General features: G+C 46.7%; 3 protein-coding genes across 9 annotated transcripts; 2 read left to right on the top strand and 1 right to left on the bottom strand.

The window, feature by feature from the left end:
- Nucleotides 1-1,060: 1,060 nt before the first annotated feature.
- Nucleotides 1,061-3,815, bottom strand: LOC125552695 (putative serine/threonine-protein kinase PBL16). Of its 5 annotated transcripts, none has more exons than XM_048716344.2 (7): nt 3,641-3,815; nt 3,305-3,529; nt 2,612-2,931; nt 2,378-2,513; nt 1,972-2,108; nt 1,680-1,803; nt 1,061-1,588 (listed from the first exon to the last, which is right to left on the bottom strand). In XM_048716344.2, exons 1-7 carry the CDS (start codon nt 3,681-3,683, stop codon nt 1,200-1,202), a joined length of 1,374 nt encoding a protein of 457 aa, XP_048572301.1. In that variant the 5' UTR covers nt 3,684-3,815; the 3' UTR covers nt 1,061-1,199. The 5 variants fall into 5 exon arrangements, with proteins under 5 accessions (XP_048572301.1, XP_048572302.1, XP_048572303.1 ...); XM_048716345.2 differs by having other exon boundaries at nt 3,326-3,529; nt 3,641-3,813; XM_048716346.2 differs by having other exon boundaries at nt 3,305-3,536; nt 3,641-3,803.
- Nucleotides 3,816-3,854: 39 nt separating this feature from the next.
- Nucleotides 3,855-12,295, top strand: UNE17 (Subtilisin-like serine endopeptidase family protein). Of its 3 annotated transcripts, XM_048716342.2 has the most exons (11): nt 3,855-6,348; nt 6,471-6,616; nt 6,793-6,881; nt 7,114-7,203; nt 9,014-9,111; nt 9,237-9,401; nt 9,744-10,417; nt 10,530-10,597; nt 10,671-10,916; nt 11,027-11,144; nt 11,226-12,295. In XM_048716342.2, the coding sequence occupies exons 6-11, from the start codon at nt 9,272-9,274 to the stop codon at nt 12,057-12,059; spliced, it is 2,070 nt and encodes a 689-aa protein (XP_048572299.1). In that variant the 5' UTR covers nt 3,855-6,348; nt 6,471-6,616; nt 6,793-6,881; nt 7,114-7,203; nt 9,014-9,111; nt 9,237-9,271; the 3' UTR covers nt 12,060-12,295. The 3 variants fall into 3 exon arrangements, with proteins under 3 accessions (XP_048572299.1, XP_048572300.1, XP_048572298.2); XM_048716343.2 differs by lacking the exons at nt 3,855-6,348; nt 6,471-6,616; nt 6,793-6,881 and adding an exon at nt 8,497-8,588 and having other exon boundaries at nt 7,153-7,203; XM_048716341.2 differs by lacking the exons at nt 3,855-6,348; nt 6,471-6,616; nt 6,793-6,881; nt 7,114-7,203 and adding exons at nt 8,279-8,401; nt 8,497-8,588.
- Nucleotides 12,296-12,425: 130 nt separating this feature from the next.
- LOC147976548 (uncharacterized) lies at nt 12,426-14,253 on the top strand. Its single transcript, XM_087518863.1, has 2 exons — nt 12,426-12,888; nt 13,081-14,253. Exons 1-2 carry the CDS (start codon nt 12,782-12,784, stop codon nt 13,877-13,879), a joined length of 906 nt encoding a protein of 301 aa, XP_087374989.1. The 5' UTR covers nt 12,426-12,781; the 3' UTR covers nt 13,880-14,253.
- Nucleotides 14,254-19,045: the final 4,792 nt, after the last annotated feature.

Raw genomic sequence — 19,045 nt, 5'->3', positions numbered from 1 at the left:
GTGATGAATATGGGAGATTGCCTTGTTTGGGTCCGCGGAGCCTCGATTCCGACACATGCTAGGTAGATCTTCGCACATGCATCAGAGTTCAAACCTTGTTTGGGTCTGCGGAGTCCCGATTCCGATACATGCCCTAGGTTGCTTGTTTTGTACTTTCTCCGTCTCATAATATAAGATGTTATTATGACCAATATGAATACATCAGTTGTAATAACATTTTATATTATAAGACGGAGGGAGTACCTTTTGTCAATTTCTTTCTAACCTTCTTTGACAATAATGGTATGAATATGTTTTTTAAAACAATAAAAAAATGCATAGTAGCTTATGGTGCTTTAGTTTTTAAGTAGCCTTTACATTTTAGTAACTACTCCCTCATTTTTAAAATAAATGAAGTTACAGGTTGCATTAAGTTAAACTTTCTAAAGTCTGACAGTCCATAGAAAAATGTGCTAATACCTGTAATATCGTACTTACAAATATGAAATATATTTCATAATGAATCAAATAAAAATTGATGCTGTAGATGTTCATATATTTTATATAACTTAGTTAAACTAAAATGAATTTGATTTAGAACAAACTCATTACTTTAATTATTTTGGAACGAAGAGAGCACATTAGCAAGTAATGTATCCAGGAGCCTGACGATGCTTGTTACTCCGTGTTTCTTTTTCAGTGAAAATGCAACATGGTGTGAGACTTTTAATCCAAAAAACCCGCATCCTAGTTACTCCCTCCGTTCACAAATATAAGTTGTTCTAACTCTTTTTGAATCTGATGTACATAGATATGCTTTGCTATGTTTGTTCATCCATTTCAGTGCGTATGTAATCCATATTAAAGTATCCAAAAACTATATTTGTGAACCGAAGGAGTACTTAAGAGAACTCTTTTCTTTTTTCGAAACATGCACGAGAACTGCATACATATAAAGATATAAAATCCTGTAATGCATCATATCTCTCTGTCTCTGAAGTCTTGAGGCCCATTTTGATCCGCAAGTCTCTCGATCCTGCAAGTTGTGAAATTCCGGAAGAATTCATGGGAAGCAGAGAGAGAGAGAGAGAAAGACCCTTAGCACTGTGTGCCGACCAAGAGAACACTGTCAGTAGCTATGTAGCAGCTGCTAAAATACAATTCGCACAAGCATCACTATATGCAGAAAAGAACGTACACGTCAGCATACATATGTCTGATCAACGAACACCCACGCCGTCATTGCCACCGGAGCCGTTGGCCGGGCTCACCTCCACCACCAGCTCCGGCTGCGGCTGCTGCTGCTGCTGCAGGGGCTCGAGGGTGGCGACGATGTCGCGCATGAGCGGCCTGGCCTTGGGGTTGCGGCTGAGGCAGTGGTAGGCGAGCATGGCCGTCTTGTGCACGGCCTTCACGGGGTAGTCGTCGGCGGTGAGCCTGGGGTCGACGATGCCCAGCACCTTCTTCCTGTGCGCCAGCAGCGGGAAGGCCCAGTCCGTCAGCGTCTGCTCCCTCACCGGTCTTGACCTGTCCAGCGACTTGCGCCCCGTCAGCAGCTCCAGCAGCACCACCCCGTAGCTGTACACGTCGCTCATCGCCGTCAGGTGCCCTGCAAGACACAACAGCACAACAGTTCAAAATTCAGATACCAAATTCTCATCGCTCTGCTCACGTTCAGTGACATGGTGATGGCTACCTACCTGTCATGATGTACTCTGGGGCGGCGTAGCCGTAGGTGCCCATGATGCGGGTCGAGACGTGTGATTTGTCCCCGACCGGCCCGTCCTTCGCCAGCCCGAAGTCAGAGAGCTTCGCGTTGTACTCCTGATGATGAACGTTGCCGGAGGGATTCAGAGAAGAGAAAAATGACAGGTGTTCATTCTGTTTGCTGAACCATTTATGTGAACGATTCTACTGTTTTCCATGTGTAAGGAGTTCTGAATTTATGTGAATGGAAGCAAATATCGAAGTGATTGAACACGGTTTGTATACCTCGTCGAGCAATATGTTGGATGTTTTGAAATCCCTGTAAATGACTGGCTTCTCAGCTTCGTGCAGGAATGCAAGCCCCCTTGCCGCACCGAGTGCGATCTTCATTCTGGTGGACCATGGCAGTGGCAGCATTACCCCTGCATTAGTAAATCACAAGTATTTGAACAAATCTACATAATATAGCGTGTGATACCATATGAACAAAAAGTTTGGCTGAAATTTAAAAAAATCAGTGAGGAAATACATCGAAATTGCAAAATTTCATTGCACATTGATTTTAGGCAGTTAACAAATTTGGTTCCAAATCCACATAATTGAATGATAAAATGGTTCATGTGAATGAAACCGGTTGGCGTCATAATCAAGAGATAATTTCTAGCAAAACAAGAAACAATAGGTGCCTTACTCGAAAACAGATGCGATTCGACACTCCCTAGGGGCATCAACTCGTAAACGAGAACCCGGTGATTGTCTTCGCAACAATAACCGACCAACTTCACGAGATTTGGGTGTGAGAGCTGCCCAAGGAAAATGACCTCAGCCTGAAAACATACACACAACAAAAAATCAACTTCATATGCAACAAACAGTAAACCAGAGCATACCGAAAATACATATATCACTGAGAAATGGTAATCACCAGCCACTCCCTGTGGCCTTGGAAGCTGTTGTCTCCATCATGGACCTTGACCGCAACTCGCAGCGGCTCCTGGATCGTTAGCCCTTCGCGAAGATCACTGGTGACGCACCCTTTGTAGACCCGGCCAAAGCCACCTCCCCCTAGCACCGAGTCCTGCCTGAAGTTCTTGGTCATCCTCTTGAGCTCCTCGAACGTGAATGCTATCAGAGGGTTCTTCCGAGCCGAATCGTTGCGCAGAGCCTCCACCTCATGTGGGTTGGACGGCAGCAGGCTATCGTCCCTCTCGATCCTCTCCGACGGGCTCTGCAATTTTGGAGATTCTGCAACAGATAAAAGGGAAAGTCATGTAATGTATGCCTACAAGATTGCAAATGGAAAAAAAAATCCAGAAGTTCCAAAATTAACTTGCAAATGGTTCAGAATACTTTGACAGATCACTGAAGTTCATATCACTGGTTTGATTGGATAAAAACAAGTTGAAAAAAATACATGGTGAATGGAGTGGATCAGACTGAAACCTAGGAAGCATGAAGGTATGCACTTTTTAGATTGAGAAATAATTGCTCGGAGATGCCATCGAATTGTTATTAAAAGGTAATAAAGAATCAGTATATACCTAGAAAGCTAACAGTATTGGGGGATCAAAGAAATAGCAGAAAGTATTGTAGTACTTCGTAGTCACATGAGCCATACCAGGAAGAACATGAGCAGTACCTGACTTTGTCGCATTGGAAGAAACCCTGTTGAAGTACGGACTCCCTTTAAACCAGCAGTTACCCATGACAACACAAAATTTCCCAAGGAACAAACTCAGCCTCTTTCTCTGTCTCACCAAGAACATGAAACCTAATTTTCTTCTTCTGAAACCAGGCCAGACAAGGAACAAGCAAGGGGAGAGAAGGTGCAGATTTCTACCCCCTGAAAGCTACGCAGAATGGGGAACCTCAGAGGAAGGCCTCAAGTGGAGCACATCCCTGTCTCTATTTATCGCGCGTTTCAATCAAAAGGGGAAAAGAAGAAGAAAGATACCACTGAGCAGTTCAATTCCGGCAGGCGGTTTCCCTATCAGCATCCTTCACACCAACGTCGTCTCCTTTAAGAAGGCCATGGGCGAATTCTCCTCCCCTCCCCTGAATTTATCATTTACGTAATATTTCCGGGGGATTTTTCATTTTTGATGTGTGTGTGTGTGTGTGTGTGTGTGTGGGGGGGGGGGGGGGGGGGGGGGGAGAGAAGAAAAGGCAGAGCGGGGCGGGGCGCACTCGAGTTGGAGTGTAGTGGTGGCTGGATTCCAACGTCTTCTGTCTCTGTCTTTGACCTCGACCGCGGTCAGTTGCGTTGCGCTCACTCCTCTCTCCCCCCGGACTGCTTTCTCCGTGGAGGACTCGCGAGGAGTGCACTCATCTCATCTGGCGCCGGGGATCGACGGCGGTGGAGCGGAATGATGGCGGGTTTCTTGGTGGAGACCCCCATTTTTTTTTTCTTGTCCTTGTCGCGTTGGCCACCTTTCCACCACCGTGATGTGATCATTGGCCTCCGGGCCAGGGCAAGTGCGCGCGCGTCCCCGTCGCGGCGCCCGCGGTCTTGCCATCCCGGCGACTTCTCTCCTCCCCTTGCGGCGGTGGGAGCTTCGGAAGCGTCGCTTTTTCCCCCTTCTTGGTGGTGGGAGAGAGGGAGATATCAGATACCTGGACCAGTGGCGGGCTTCCAAGTCCAGCATCCAACTGACATTATCTTCTTCCTCCTAAACCCTCATCTTTATAAGGTCAAACAAAAAATCCCCCTTTGTCCAAATGGATTTTAGGGCGCGTCGCCATCCCCATCCTCTCTCTGATTACCCGGCCAATCGCCATGCTCAGGTCAGGCTGATCTCCTATTCTTAATTTGAGATCAGTCAAGGTGTCTGTCCCCCTGGGGTTCAGCGGCACGACGTGCATTTCTTGTTTCCATTGGATGGAAACTGCTTCTCACTGGCTGAGGGGGACAGTTGTGCCGGCGTGATTGGATCATCGGAACTCGCTGGATCGGTGCGGGCTCTCCGCTCGACAAGGACCGCCATGCGCCCACCAGGTGTTCGACCGAATGCCTACGAGACTTCTGGCGGTGGCTATGCACACTATGGGTGCGCTAGCCTACACTTCTGTGTTCCCCTGCCCATTTTGTCTGCCAACTAGCCCATTCTTCGGGTGGGGGTGTAGCCTTTATGTCACCAGTAGAATGTTTTCAAGAACTTAATTCAGATCCTCAAGAGGGAAAAAAATATACTAAATCCTAATAAGGGCTTGGTTAACGGATGCCTCACCAACTTAACTTTTAGATTAACAGGGATTTATTTACCTGAGCTTAAGTGCTCTAAGGCTTTATAAGCTGGATCCCTTTACACTTGCATCTTCATCGTAACGCGTAAAGGTAACCGGCTCCACTTGGTCTTCCTTAATTATCTGATCCTGGAAAGCCCTAAAGGTAGCCCAATTTGTTGGTGACAGCAGAAACGATCATCGTCTAGATTTTCCTACGATGCTGCTTGCGAGGTAGTGCGTGCTTGTTAACTTGTTATCTGGGAATTCAACAACCTATTCAGCTTCCTAGTTGTCTAGTGTTAGTTCTAAGGGCACTGTCTTTTTCTATGCTACTGATTGCAACCTACATGCTACAGTCGCCTCATGCATGCTTTGATCATTGTCTTCCTTTTCTGCGTCTTGATTTCTTGTGTTTGCGCGTGATCGTTCTCATTGCATGATGGCAAAAGCTAACCGTGCAGTTGCAGTGTTTCATTGTGTGAATGAGTTTACCTTGTGAAGGGCACCCATATAATGAAAAACCCTCCAAATTCGGTTAAATTTTAGCTCATGTTACATTGTCAAGACAATAGTCAAGTGATCGATTGCAAAGTAGTTGAAGTCTGTGCTTAACATCTTCTGACAAGCTAAGCTCAGCTATCTTCCGAACTCCATTTCAAGAATAATCACTTTGGTGAAATCTAAATGAACTCTAGAAACTCTTGCAAATAAAAAAATTGTATCTAATTCTCATGTTGCTCTGCACCTCTGTAAAATTCTATAGTATTTTGCCATCCCTATATGATATACATAACTTGGTTTTAGTGCTGCATGTAGTAATAAAACATATTTTCTCTAATTTGTTCAAAAGTTCCATAACCATTTAGTGTCTAGTTACTCTTAAGTACTTTTTGAAAGAAAAGCAGCTCAACTTCTTTCCCTTTTTACTCAAAATGGTTTGCTTTCAACATATAGAAGAACTCGTAATATTCTCAGTCAATTTTCCTCTCTGATTGTGTGCATAGATTTTAATATATCTGGCATAAGGCTTTCAGAGTTAAAATCTAGCATTTATAGGAAACCAAATGTTGCCAAGGATATCCTCAACTTTACCACACAAAAAAAATCCTCCGTGCATATCCATTCTTTGTACTATACAAAATGCATCTTGCAACATCGTCCTTTAGGCCAGTTGATAAGCCTGACTTTGGAAACTAGACGGCTTTGGTAGCTATCTATCTGTGCTGGCACATCGACAGATCCAAAGCAGTTCAATTGAACAGTTTAGGATGTATGGACTTCTCAGCATTTCCTAGGAAAACCTGGTTGTTCGGGCGCTTCCAGATATTCCAGGTGATCGCTGTAGCTGCTGTGTGGCACCTGACAGAAGTTGGGGAAATCTGTTTGAGAAAGTTCCCTTACTTTGCTTGCCTGATGAAGGTTCAGGAGTTCATGAAGGTAAACCCTAGTATGCAACAGGCCATGCGGCCGACTACATAACAAGGAGATGTATTTTAGTCATTATCAATTCATTCTCTGAGTAGTAGTAGCTCTCTTGTTCTGATTTGTTCCCTCACCAGAAACCAGAGGAAGATTACTATTTAGCCGGCCATAACTGCAACAAATGTGCAAAGCTTAAACTGGTAGTACGCTGTGCAGCCAATTATTGAGGCAGCCCGGTGCACGTAGCTCCCGCTTGCGCAGGGCATGAGTCCGACAACTTTGGGTACGCAGCCTTTCCCTACATTTTTTGAGCATTAAACACTATTGTGTCGACAATCATTTGACTTGCCAAATGTCAGGCAACCACTGGCATGGCTGCAAATCCAGTCCATGTGTAGACCATTCCTTAGGTTGCTGTAACTAATGATGTAAATTTACATATGTCACTGCACTTTAAAGATGGAAGATTGATGGTCGGTGAAGCATGCTGGATTTTTTTTCCCGAAGTGGAGAAATACGATGAATTCTCACGTCAAGGGGTGTGTTTGGTAAGCTTCATAATGATAGATATGACAGGTTTACTTGCCGGCAATGATGTTCACTATTTTCCTTCTGGGCATGCTCTTATCTTTGAATCACTGAAGAGTGCACTTATGTCTACATCTACATGGTTGCGGTTCGAGATATCTGCCATACTTCCTGTTCTGCTAAAACTGTACTACGCTACTGGACAGGTTCTTGTTCTCTCCTTTTGTAATATCAGCTTCCTTGTTCTTGCAGGACCAATAACAGCTTATACAAGGATATCTCCATCTTCCCCGTAATCAGCCTGTCCATCAACAGTTAAAAAGCTGCATATCATCGAACAAGGTTGGCCCTACAAGCGTGCTCGCTGACTGTATGCAAATTTCAATACATACTCCAGAAAATAAAATTACCACTTGTGTGCATTCTAGATCTAACACAGCCTTCTTTTTACCAGTTTAAATCATATGAGATATACTAGTTGCTTAAGAACAAGTGGTTGAATGTACATAAAGTGGAGCGTGAGGGGTGAAAACTTATTTAATTAGGCATGGTCCATACAGATTAAGAGTTAATTAGTTTTTTCTGGAAGAGTGAGTGCTCAGTATTATCATTGTTCAGCGAATGCATTATGCTTGCACGCAGTCCTTAAGTGGAAACATGTGCAGTAAACTCCAATACATAGCTACACTATGTTTATCATTTTTCGGCAAAATTTTTATGATCTTTTTAGATTTTGCTATAGAAGGTTGCAGGAGCTAGAAAAGGTTTCTGGTTTTTCCTCGGCAAAGCAACTGCTAGTTATTATAGACTTTCTTCAAACACTTTACAAGTTCTCACAGACTCAAAGTACTTTGCTTTGTCTTGTCATTAAACTAGATCTTGAAAGCCTAATGATTTGAGCACACATGTTACCTTCATAACTCCAGGCACTTGCCTATTTGGTTGAACCCTAGAACTTAGATCTTAACCTTTTGGCACTTATTTAAGCTGATCCCTTGATGTTAGCCTTTGGAGAATCCCAAAAGCTACAGCATGTTAAATATGTCTGTAGCTCATAGCTGTCTCGTTGCCTCTTCTGTCTAGGAAATAACAAAACACTAGCACAGATGATTAGAACACGAGGGCGAGAGGGTTAGGTTGGAGTTAACAAACTTTAGGTCTGTTATCCTGTACTCTCTTCAGCAGGTAGACCCTGTACTTAACTCGATAGGCCTAATCATCTCACCCGCCATCTATGGACTAGATCACTAGATGAACAAGGCAAGTTGGAATGATGCAGCCATGGAGGGATGTCCTGGCCATTGTAGATTCACAAAGCTTGTCTTCCAAGCACCCTAAGGCATGGCACGGACGCTTTCCCCCGCAGAATCATATCTTGTGTCCTTTTGTCTGTCTATGGCGTCTATATATATCTCCCTGCCACTCCACCAGTGCCATTGTGTAAAGGGCAATGGCTGCTTTTCTGCTTCTGCTCGTTGTTTCCTCCCTCTCATTTGCTGCCATTGATCCTGTTCAGTGCACCACAGCTTCTCATTCACATGTAGTGGTTTTTGTGCAGGTTTTCTTTCATCTTTTTATCTGTTTGTCAGATCAGATGTTCACCTCATGTCTGCTCTCTCTTCTGTTGCATCGCAGGTTCACATTGTGTACTTGGGCCACAACAACGATCTTAGTCCTTCTCTGACCACACGGTTTCATCTCCAACTTCTGTCAACTGTCTTTGCAGAGTAATATACTATCTTACTTTTGAGCTAAAATTAAAGGGGACAATAAAAGACCATTGAATTTCTAGAAGTTGATAAAAAAAACAATGAAGTGCAGAAGCACAGCACCATCCAATGCATCTATAACATGAATTCAGCTGAGTTATTTCAAGTAGTACTACGACTATCGGGTAAACAACATAAAGTTAAAATACTGGAGTTAAAATTTAGGTAATTTTTTCGTTTGTACTACTTATGCCATAGTAGAAACTTCTATTAATTCCGTTTCTCAGTTTATCCAATCTGTATTGCATGCTTTACTTGAAGCAATCCAACCATTTTGTCTCTTAAAGATAAAACCTCGCATCTCAGAGAATTTGGAGATGTTTGTTCTCATTTGGCAAGAAAAATGTGGCTAAAAGGATACATGAATGGTCACAATATTGCAGGCCGGAGGAAGCAAGACAAGCTATTCTCTACAGCTACAGCTATGGTTTCTCTGGTTTTGCGGCAGTGCTCAATTCAACGCAAGCCACCACATTGTCGGGTAACAGTTATACTCAACACTATGGTCCCTGTTGTCCAAAATATACCTATATCTGTATATACCTAGTTTTGTGCACTTGATTATTGCCATAAACTGACAAGGAACCCCATGATCGTTATATTCAGAAACAGAAGCGGTCATATCAGTATTCAGGAGCAGGATGCTGCAGCTCCATACAACAAGGAGCTGGGATTTCATGGGCCTCAGCCTGCATTCGCATATGGAGCAACCATCCTCCCAAATGCATTTGAAGTACGGAGACGACGTAATTGTCGGTATCCTCGACACCGGTACTTGTCCTCTAACTATTTCACATCCCTGCAAACCCTGCTGCACTGTCCTATACTTGCTTGTAGCTTCTCTGGCTTCACACATGACATGATCTTGTAGCCTGAAAGGGACATATAGCTACAAAATTATCTAAAACACACAGGCATGGCACTGCAAGAGAAATGACATGAACAACCATGAAAGTGAAAGATACTACAATCATTCCTTGAATGCAGGCATGCGATGCCAAGATCTGAACTTAACAATTTTGTAGCGGCACTGCACTCATACTCATTCCTGTTAGTGGTTACAGTGCTGTGGTCCTCAGCATTTCAGTGTGTGTCTGCCCCTGCCCTCAACAGGTGTGTGGCCTGAATCCGAGAGCTTCAGAGATGACCCCCACCTAGGCCCCGTGCCGTCGTCATGGCGCGGCACGTGCGTCGGAGGCCAGCAGTTCGACCCGGTCACCGCGTGCAACCGCAAGCTCATTGGTGCGCGCTACTACCTCGCCGGCTTCGAGGCGGAGACCGGCCCGCTGAACACCAGCGGCGGCGCGGAGTACCGGTCGGCCCGGGACCGCGTGGGCCACGGCACGCACACGGCGTCCACGGCCGTGGGCGCCGTGTCCCCCAACGCGAGCTACTTCGGTGGGCTGGGCCGCGGCGCGGCACGCGGGGGCGCCCCCAGGGCGCGGCTGGCGGTGTACAAGGTGTGCTGGTTCAAGGACCTGACGGGCCGGTGCAACGACGCCGACATCCTGGCGGCGTTCAACGACGCGCTGCACGACGGCGTGCACGTCATCTCGGCGTCCCTCGGGTCGCCGCCGCCGCTGTCGCCGCTGTTCGCGACGAGCACCGAGGTCGGGTCGTTCCACGCCATGCAGCTCGGGGTGTCCACGGTGTTCTCGGCGGGCAACGACGGGCCCGACGCGGCCATGGTGCAGAACGTGTCGCCGTGGGGTGTCACCGTCGCCGCCAGCACCATCGACCGGAGGTTCCCGACGGTGATCGCGCTCGGGAGCAATGCCTCCTTCGTGGTGAGTTCTTGGTCCTACTAGTGGCCGACTATGCATGCATTTGTGGACTGTGGTGCATGCAAGAAACTTTGGATACAGTGCACTTCTCATTTTTCTTTGGTAATTTACACAGGGAGAGGGCTTCATTGTGAAGGACATGAAAATGCCTTTAGTAGAGAGCACTAGCGTCTTTGCCGATGGGTAATCTCTGTCACACACAATGCCTACCGAGTATCTATTTGTTTTGACTGACCGATTTGCGTTGATCCCGAAGGACGTGCTCCCTGGACCAGCTGGTGAACCGCACGGCGGCGTCTGGGAAGATCGTCTTGTGCTTCTCCACGATGGGGATGGTGTCTGGCGAGGGCGCGGCGCTGGCGGTGTATGCCGGCGGTGGCTCCGGCGTGATCTTCGCGGACTCCAGCTCCCGGCGGTCCAACCAGGACAACTTCCTGCCCACCGTCCACGTCAACCTGCGCCAGGGCACCCAGATCCTCAACTACATCCAGAGCCGTTCAAGGTAACCAATCAACCACCTACCGCCATCGGATCTGAGCCGTCCAATGGCGCACGCACGGCTGAGATCACGCGCTCTTCTCTGACCGCGCATCCATCGTCTGCCACGTGCAGGCCACGGCCGACCGTGCACATCTCGCCGAGCAGGACCGTCGTCGACAAGACGCCGGCGCCGGCCATCGCCTACTTCTCCTCCAGAGGGCCCAGCTCCATTTCTCCAAACATTCTCAAGGTAGACGACACGATCACCTGAGCTTGGCATGGTGAAGAGCACATATGTATGGACTGAACCGATCTGTTGCTGAACTCGCAGCCTGACGTCACCGCACCCGGGGTGAACATCCTGGCGGCGTGGCCGCCCAAGTCGTCGCCGACGATGCTCCCTCTGGACAAGCGCTCCACGGAGTGGAACTTCGACACGGGCACGTCCATGTCGTGCCCCCACGTCACCGGCATCGTCGCCATCCTCAGGTCCGTGCACCCGACCTGGTCACCGGCCGCAGTCAAGTCCGCCCTCATGACCACGGCGTACGTGCACGACGACACGTCGGACGCCATGCTGGCCGGTGGCACGCAGAAGGCCGCGGACGCCTTCGACACCGGCGCGGGGCACGTGGACCCGCTGCGGGCGCTGGACCCGGGGCTGGTGTACGACGCGGACGCGCGCGACCACGTGCGCTTCCTCTGCGGCCTCGGCTACACGGAGGCCCAGGTGCGGCAGATGGTGCTCTCCTCCCCGGCGCTCGACACCAGCTGCGCCGGCGGCGCCATTGGCGACGCCGACCTCAACTACCCGGCCATCGTGCTCCCCGAGCTGCGGGCTGCGGCGACCGTGAAGCGGACGGTGACGAACGTGGGCCTCCAGAGGGAAACCGTGTACCACGCTACCGTCATCAGCCCGCAGGGCGCGCACGTCGAGGTGTGGCCGCCAGCGCTGGCGTTCTCCTCGCGCTGCGCCAGGGCCGAGTACTACGTCACCGTCACGCCGGCGAAGCTCTCGCGCGGCCGGTACGACTTCGGCGAGATCGTGTGGTCCGACGGCTACCACCGCGTCCGCACGCCGCTGGTCGTCAGGGTCACCAACCTGCCGGACGCCGGCGTCGGCGCTCAGCCCACGAATCAGCACCGTGATACTACTGAGTACTGACCCACAAGCTACCTAGTTACGGTTATCTACAACCTGGCGGTGCACGGCTTCCGGGCTTCAGATCAGGGCTTCCTTAGTGTGGATTTGTGCAATGTTTTCGATTTCACTCGTTGGGACAACACAGTAGGTGTCATTCGGTCATGTTAAAGGAGCATACATTGTGGGTGCGACAAATTTCAAAGTGATACCAAGCAGCACATGCAGGCTCAACGTTTGATGATTCATTTCACCTTCAACTCTGGGAACATTTGAGATGCCTTCTCCTGACCAGCTGGGCGATGCTGGGCAGTGGAACAGAACCAGTTGCATTTGCAGTCATCTCTTCAGACCACTGGGTGGAAACACGGGAGTACAATACTTGAAAGCTATAAATAGCTCATGTGAAGTGAAATCTATAAATGGCTTTTGGTTATACGTCCACCTCTAAGATGCACCACATCTTCCTGGCTCACCATGAAATCCGTTCCAGCTATATGCCGGCACTTTCTACTCCACTCACAAGTACATGCACGGCGACCACACCCCCGGTGCCCTCGGGACCAATGTAGTTAACCGGGTATCACTCTAGTCCATATACAACCATTGGAGGAACCGCACATCTTGATGAAAGATAGCCAAATATAGGAGGGAACATCGTTCTATATAAATGTGTCCTAAAGTCCTAGAGTGAACCCTCCGGTTCATAAAAAAGGAGAGGTAAATCACACAGAGAACCATCAGCAATGGCGAAGATTTCTAGTAGCACCGTTGTTCTCCTGGTGTTTCTCGTCTCGTCGTGGGGGGCATTGCCGGCGCTGTCCCGTGGACAGCTGCAGGATGGAGGAGGCGGGTAAGATGATACACCATCTACAAGCATTCTAGCCATGTCACCACAACATAAGTCCGTGATTAACGTATTCCCACATATATAACATACGGGTCTTTTTATAATGTTTAACCGTCACCCTTTCACACTCATGCATGCATAGTTAATAGTTCTTGTATATGTTGTTCCTGATGTTTGTTGCTATTTTCATATTAGGGAAAACGGTGGTGCTAATGTTGGGCTTGAAAAGGGTATCGGTGCTAATATTGGGCTTCAAAAGTCTATCGGTGCTAATGTTGGTGTTGGTGCGAATGGAGGCGCTGGTGTTGGTGCTGGCCTTGGAGCAAATGTAGGTGTTGGAGCAAATGTAGGTGCCAATGCTGGTCTTGGTGCCGGCGCAAATGCAAATGGTGGTGCCGGTGCTGGTGTGAATGGAGGCGCTAACGTTGGAGCTGGTCTTGGAGCAAATGTAGGTGGCAATGCTGGTCTTGGTGTCAATGCAAATAGATTTATTGGTGCTGGTGTTGGTGCGAATGGAGGCGCTGGTGTTGGTGCGAATGGAGGCGCTGGTGTTGGTGCTGGCCTTGGAGCAAATGTAGGTCTTGGAGCAAATGTAGGTGCCAATGCTGGTCTTGGTGCCGGTGCAAATGCAAACGGTGGTGCTGGTGCTGGTGTGAATGGAGGTGCTAACGTTGGAGCTGGTCTTGGAGCAAATGTAGGTGGCAATGCTGGTCTTGGTGTCAGTGCAAATAGATTTATTGGTGCTGGTGTTGGTGCGAATGGAGGCGCTGGTGTTGGTGCGAATGGAGGCGCTGGTGTTGGTGCTGGCCTTGGAGCAAATGTAGGTGCCAATGCTGGTCTTGGTGCCGGTGCAAATGGTGGTGCTGGTGCTGGTGTTGGTGCGAATGGAGGCGCTAACGTTGGAGTTGGCGTTGGAGCAAATGTAGGTGCCAATGCCGGTCTTGGTGTTGGTGCACATAAAGGTATTGGTGTTGGTACTGGTGTTGGCAAATGAAGGAAGCCGAAAATAAGCAAGTCAACTAAAGGCGGTGTCGATTCTAGCTACGAAGAGAAGGAAACCGAAGCAAGTCAATCAACACGGGTTTTGACTACATTTCAAAGAACAAGGAACTTCACAAGATTTAGCATGATATGCTTACAATATTTAGTCATTATCATTTTTTTAGTACGTTGCATTTTTTTCTAAGATTCTACATTATATATACTAGCAAAGCGTCATGCCAAGTCATGCCTCACATTGGAGGGTGCGAATATCCTATCAATTAGAAATATATCCTAGAGACAATTCTAGAGATGAGATTATATAATGTTGTATCCATGAGTTATGAAATGTTCCTTCAATAATATTTTTATATTGATGGGAAAGTATTTGACTTGTTTGTGAAACTCTATGCTTGCGACACACATGCATGATGGTGTATCCATACAGTAAGGGTGTGTTTGGTAGCCTGCAGGGAGGGTGCACGAGCCCAAAAGTTCTCCATCGAACACAATATCGGCACATCATGTCTCAACACATACATCACTACAAACAACTACACATGCATGTACCCAATGTGTTTAGACTTAGCATGTCTCAAAGGGGAACAACTATGCTAGGGTGGGAACAGCTACCAAACACACCCGAAGGGATCACAAGGATGCACCCATCTTCGAAAGCAAAGGGGCACCGACACATTTCCAGATAACATGCAAGGCATGTACATTAGGAACAGTAAAACTGCACCTAATCCCCGCTCTCTCATGAATTAGGTGTTTCTGGCCATTTGATTTTGTCTGTTAAACATTTATGACCGTCCAATCTAAAGTAAGCACAATGTTTGTGGCGAACTAGGCCTGATGTCGCAAGGGCAGCTACTCCCATAGCTATTTTGTACCTTTGTGGTTAATTGGGCCAGATTTTCCTCATTGGCCCAAAGCAACGAAGGAATCTCATGCAAGTGTTCCCGTTCCCTAAATAAAGAAATTTGTTGACACATGAAAGAATTGGCGGCGGTCGAGGTGATGCGCCGCGTTGTCGAAAGAGAGTGGATGCAGCGGTCGAGATGATGTGCCGCGTGGTCGAAAGAGAGTGGATGTGGTGGCTGTTCGATTCAGGCCAAGCTAGCGACCTGTGGTGGGATCCAGCGTACGAGCGATTGGATCCAGCACGCCCCACTCGTGAGGTAATCCAGCGCGAGGGGGTCGAGTGGAAGCGCCAGATGCGGGCGTGCCCGAACGCTAACATAGTGAGTGGTCCGATGGTCAGCCTCGATGGTAGAGTTCGATGTCCATGGCTCCTCGTGCCTTTCTTTGTCATGGTGCCCGACGAGTTGGCCAACCTCCATGGCATCGTAGATGATCACTCCAAGGCGAGCTGGTGGCATCCACTCTAGCATTATTGCTGCCAACACACTATTGTTCCTATCCTCAATGTGCAATGGGCTGTGGTTTTGGGTGCATCCTCAACAAGGTCAGCATGTTGTTTTTTGATTCACTTCTGGACTGATTTTTAAAAAAATTCTCATGGCATGTTATTTTGTCAGGTGAGGATCTCATATCGGTTCTAATCAGTGATTGGGTTTAAATTCCACATGTTGTGTCTGTGTGATAATCACCGCAGTAATAGTCCCTACTCTACTTGGTATATATGTCAACTTCTCAAATTCATGTCTTTATACAATGGTGAGAGGGAGCTTATTTGAAGACCGTGTTTTTACTCCGCTGGATACTGCCATCACCCACTCCAATTCAAATGGTTGATAAACAAGAAATGTAGTTGAATGTACAGACCTTGTATGAGAGACAGATGCAATAGATAGTGTGGAAAAAAGAGGGCATGAAATAGTTCACATGTATATTGTTTAACTAAAAATGATAACATGCGATAATTTCACATATATGATGTATATCTAAACTGGATAGCATAGCATGGCATAATTCAAAGATATGATGACAAACTAAATAGGATGACATGAGATAATTATATGATGTCTTTAGTAAACAGGTTCGCATGACATAATTCACATAAATGTTATCTAAGTAATCAGGATCGCATGATATAATTCACATATGTGATTTATATACTAAGCAGAGGGCATTCGCGTATATGATGTCTGAACTAAGAACATGATGTTGAATATTGTGTATATGATGTTTAAACTATGCAATACAAGACATCATATGCATGATATTGAAAGAAATATGCCCTAGAGGCAATAATAAAGTTGTTATTTTATATTTCCTGATTCATGAGAAAGGTTTATTATTCATGCTAGAATTGTATTGATCAAAAACTTAAATACATGTGTGAATACATAAACAAATATCGTGTCCCTAGTATGCCTCTACTATACTAGCTCGTTGATCAAAGATGGTTAAAGTTTCCTGACCATGGACATGTGTTGTCATTTGATAACGAGATCACATCATTAGGAGAATGATGGGATGGACAAGACCCATTCGTTAGCTTAGCATAATGATCGTTCAATTTATTGCTATTGCTTTCTTCATGTCAAATACATATTCCTTCGACTATGAGATTATGCAACTCCGAATACTGAAGGAATACCTTGTGTGCTATCAAACATCACAATGTAACTGGGTAATCATAAAGATGCTTTACAGGTATCTCCGAAGGTGTTTGTTGAGTTGGCATAGATCGAGATTAGGATTTGGCACTCCGAGTATCAGATAGGTATCTCTGGGCCGTCTCGGCAATACACATCATAAGCTTGCAAGCAAACAACTAAGGAGTTAGTCACTAGGTGATGTATTACGAAACGAGTAAAGAGACTTTCCCGTATCGATATTGAACTAGGTATGAAGATACTGATGATCGAATCTCGGGAAGTAACATACCGATGGACAAAGGGAATTACATATGTTGTCATAACGGTTTGACCGATAAAGATCCTCGTCGAATATGTAGGAGCCAATATGGGCATCCAGGTTCCGCTATTGGTTATTGACCGGAGAGGTGTCTCGGTCATGTCTACATAGTTCTCGAACCCGTAGGGTCCGCACGCTTAACATTCGATGACGATATAGTATTATATGAGTTATGTGATTTGGTGACCGAATGTTGTTCGGAGTCTCGGATGAGATCACGGACATGACGAGGAGTCTCTAAATGGTTGAGAGGTAAAGATTCATATATAGGACGATAGTATTCGGACACCAGAAGTCTTTTGGGGGGTACCGGGAACTTATCGGGTCACCGGAAGGGGTTCTGGGCACCCCCAGCAAAAGTTATGGGCCTTATGGGCCAAGAGAGGAAACGCACCCGCCACAAGGGGCTGGTGCACCCCCCATAGCAGGCTGGCCAAGGAGGAGAAGGAAAGGGTGAGGGAAAGGAAAGTGCGGATTAGGATTCCCACTTCCTTCCCTCCCCCCCTCTTTCCTTCCCCGTTGGGAATACATGGCAGGGGGCATGGCAGGAGCCCTAGGGCCGGCCGGCCACCTATATGGTGCGCCAGGCTGCCTCCCCTCCCCCTCCCACCTATATATAGGGGGCGCCTAGCACACACCAGATCAATTGTTAGCCGTGTGCGGCGCCCCCCCTCCAACGTTTACACCCCGGTCATATTTTTGCAGTGCTTAGGCGAAGCCCTGCGGAGATCACTTCACAATCACCGTCACCACGCCGTTGTGCTGATGGAACTCATCTACTACCTTGACGTCTTGCTGGATCAAGAAGACGAGGGACGTCACCGAGCTGAACGTGTGCAGAACATGGAGGTGCCGTACATTTGATAATAGATCGGTTGGATCACGAAGAAAGTTTGACTACATCAACCGCGTTGTGAAACGCTTCCGCTTACGGTCTATGAGGGAACGTAGACACACTCTCCCCACTCATTGCTATGCATCTCCATGGATAGATCATTGCGTGTGCGTAGAATTTTTTTTGTTTTCCATGCAACGATTCCCAACAAATATGAGCAGTATAACCATGCCAAGTTAGAGCATACACCTCGGTGGGGAATGAGACTGGTCATCTGTCTCTGAATCCATCTCTGAGGAGCTATCGGGACCCATCAAGAGATCTGCTTCGACAGGTAGCACTGTCTGCTCTGAAGACCTTGTTTCCACTCCAGATTTTTCCATCACCCACTCAAATGGCTGATTCACAAGAAGAGTAGTTGAATGTACAAACATTATCGATAAATGGAAATGTAATGAAGAAAAGGATTGGCAATATATCATTCAAATATATGATGCCTGGTTAAACAGGATGGCATTGCATATTTCACATATATATGGCTGGCTAAAAGAGATGAGATTGCATAATTCACATATATGAGTTAGAGTTAGTTTGAGCTAGTTTGGACTCAAATAGCCCTAAAGTATCCAAACATGAGGGCTAGTTTGAGCTAGTTGCATCTAACCCATCCAAAAAAACTATCCTACCCAAGAGGTGCCAATTGGAGCTAGTTCTGTAGTGCATTTATTGTCAATCTAACCCTGTCATCCAAACACCTCTTTGGCTAGAGTTAGTTTAGGGTTAGTCATGAGCTAGAAACTAACTCTAACCTCTAGCTAAGTTAGAGTATCCAAACAGGGTCATAGAAACTAAACAGGTGGCATTACAGAACATGTCTAAGCTAAGCATATGACATATATGATGTCGAAAGTAGGCACTGCAAGGCAACATATGCATGATACGACAAACATCATCATGCCAAGTTAGAGCAAACACCTCGGGGGGTAAATAGGAGTGGTCAGCTCCGTCTGAATCCGCCTTAGAATAGATATCTTCCTCTAGATTATAATCTGGAGGGGGGGTTGCCATTGCCCCACCATGGAGCGATGTCTGCATGACATTGTATTGATGCGCAAAACTCTTCTCTTTTTCTCTACTGTTCAACATGATTGTGTACAATATCTGACATGCATATGAAAAAATATAGTGAGATTATGTAAGGAGAGCATGCAGAAATCTAGAGTGATGGTAACAAGTGGATAGATCCAAAAATAATGATAGCATGCTGATGATAGCTTTAATTCAATAAAAAGACAGATGATGATTGCTTTACTGTGTGTTTCCACCCAAGATGAACAACATAGGCATACCCTAGGTGAAACAGATAATATACAGAGATACTATTCATTGATGCCCCGATATGTGCCCCACAAGCATTTTAAAACTCAAGTCTGAACATTAATTCGGACCTGACTT

This window comes from Triticum urartu, chromosome 4A (genome assembly GCF_056163025.1).
Source record: "Triticum urartu cultivar PI428250 chromosome 4A, HENAU_Tu73, whole genome shotgun sequence".
Lineage (NCBI taxonomy): Eukaryota > Viridiplantae > Streptophyta > Magnoliopsida > Poales > Poaceae > Triticum > Triticum urartu.
This window is presented reverse-complemented; position numbering and strand designations above follow the sequence as displayed.

Coding starts and splice junctions, on each gene's coding strand:
- LOC147976548 (XM_087518863.1), top strand. CDS start 12,782: ATGGCGAAGATTTCTAGTAGCACCGTTGTTCTCCTGGTGTTTCTCGTC. Junction 12,889..13,080: donor CTGCAGGATGGAGGAGGCGG/GTAAGATGATAC, acceptor TTTTCATATTAG/GGAAAACGGTGGTGCTAATG.
- UNE17 (XM_048716341.2), top strand. CDS start 8,312: ATGGCTGCTTTTCTGCTTCTGCTCGTTGTTTCCTCCCTCTCATTTGCT. Junction 8,402..8,496: donor CCACAGCTTCTCATTCACAT/GTAGTGGTTTTT, acceptor GTTGCATCGCAG/GTTCACATTGTGTACTTGGG. Junction 8,589..9,013: donor CTGTCAACTGTCTTTGCAGA/GTAATATACTAT, acceptor ACAATATTGCAG/GCCGGAGGAAGCAAGACAAG.
- LOC125552695 (XM_048716344.2), bottom strand. CDS start 3,683: ATGCTGATAGGGAAACCGCCTGCCGGAATTGAACTGCTCAGTG. Junction 2,109..2,377: donor CGAATCGCATCTGTTTTCGA/GTAAGGCACCTA, acceptor TTACTAATGCAG/GGGTAATGCTGCCACTGCCA. Junction 1,589..1,679: donor CCCAGAGTACATCATGACAG/GTAGGTAGCCAT, acceptor TGTGTCTTGCAG/GGCACCTGACGGCGATGAGC.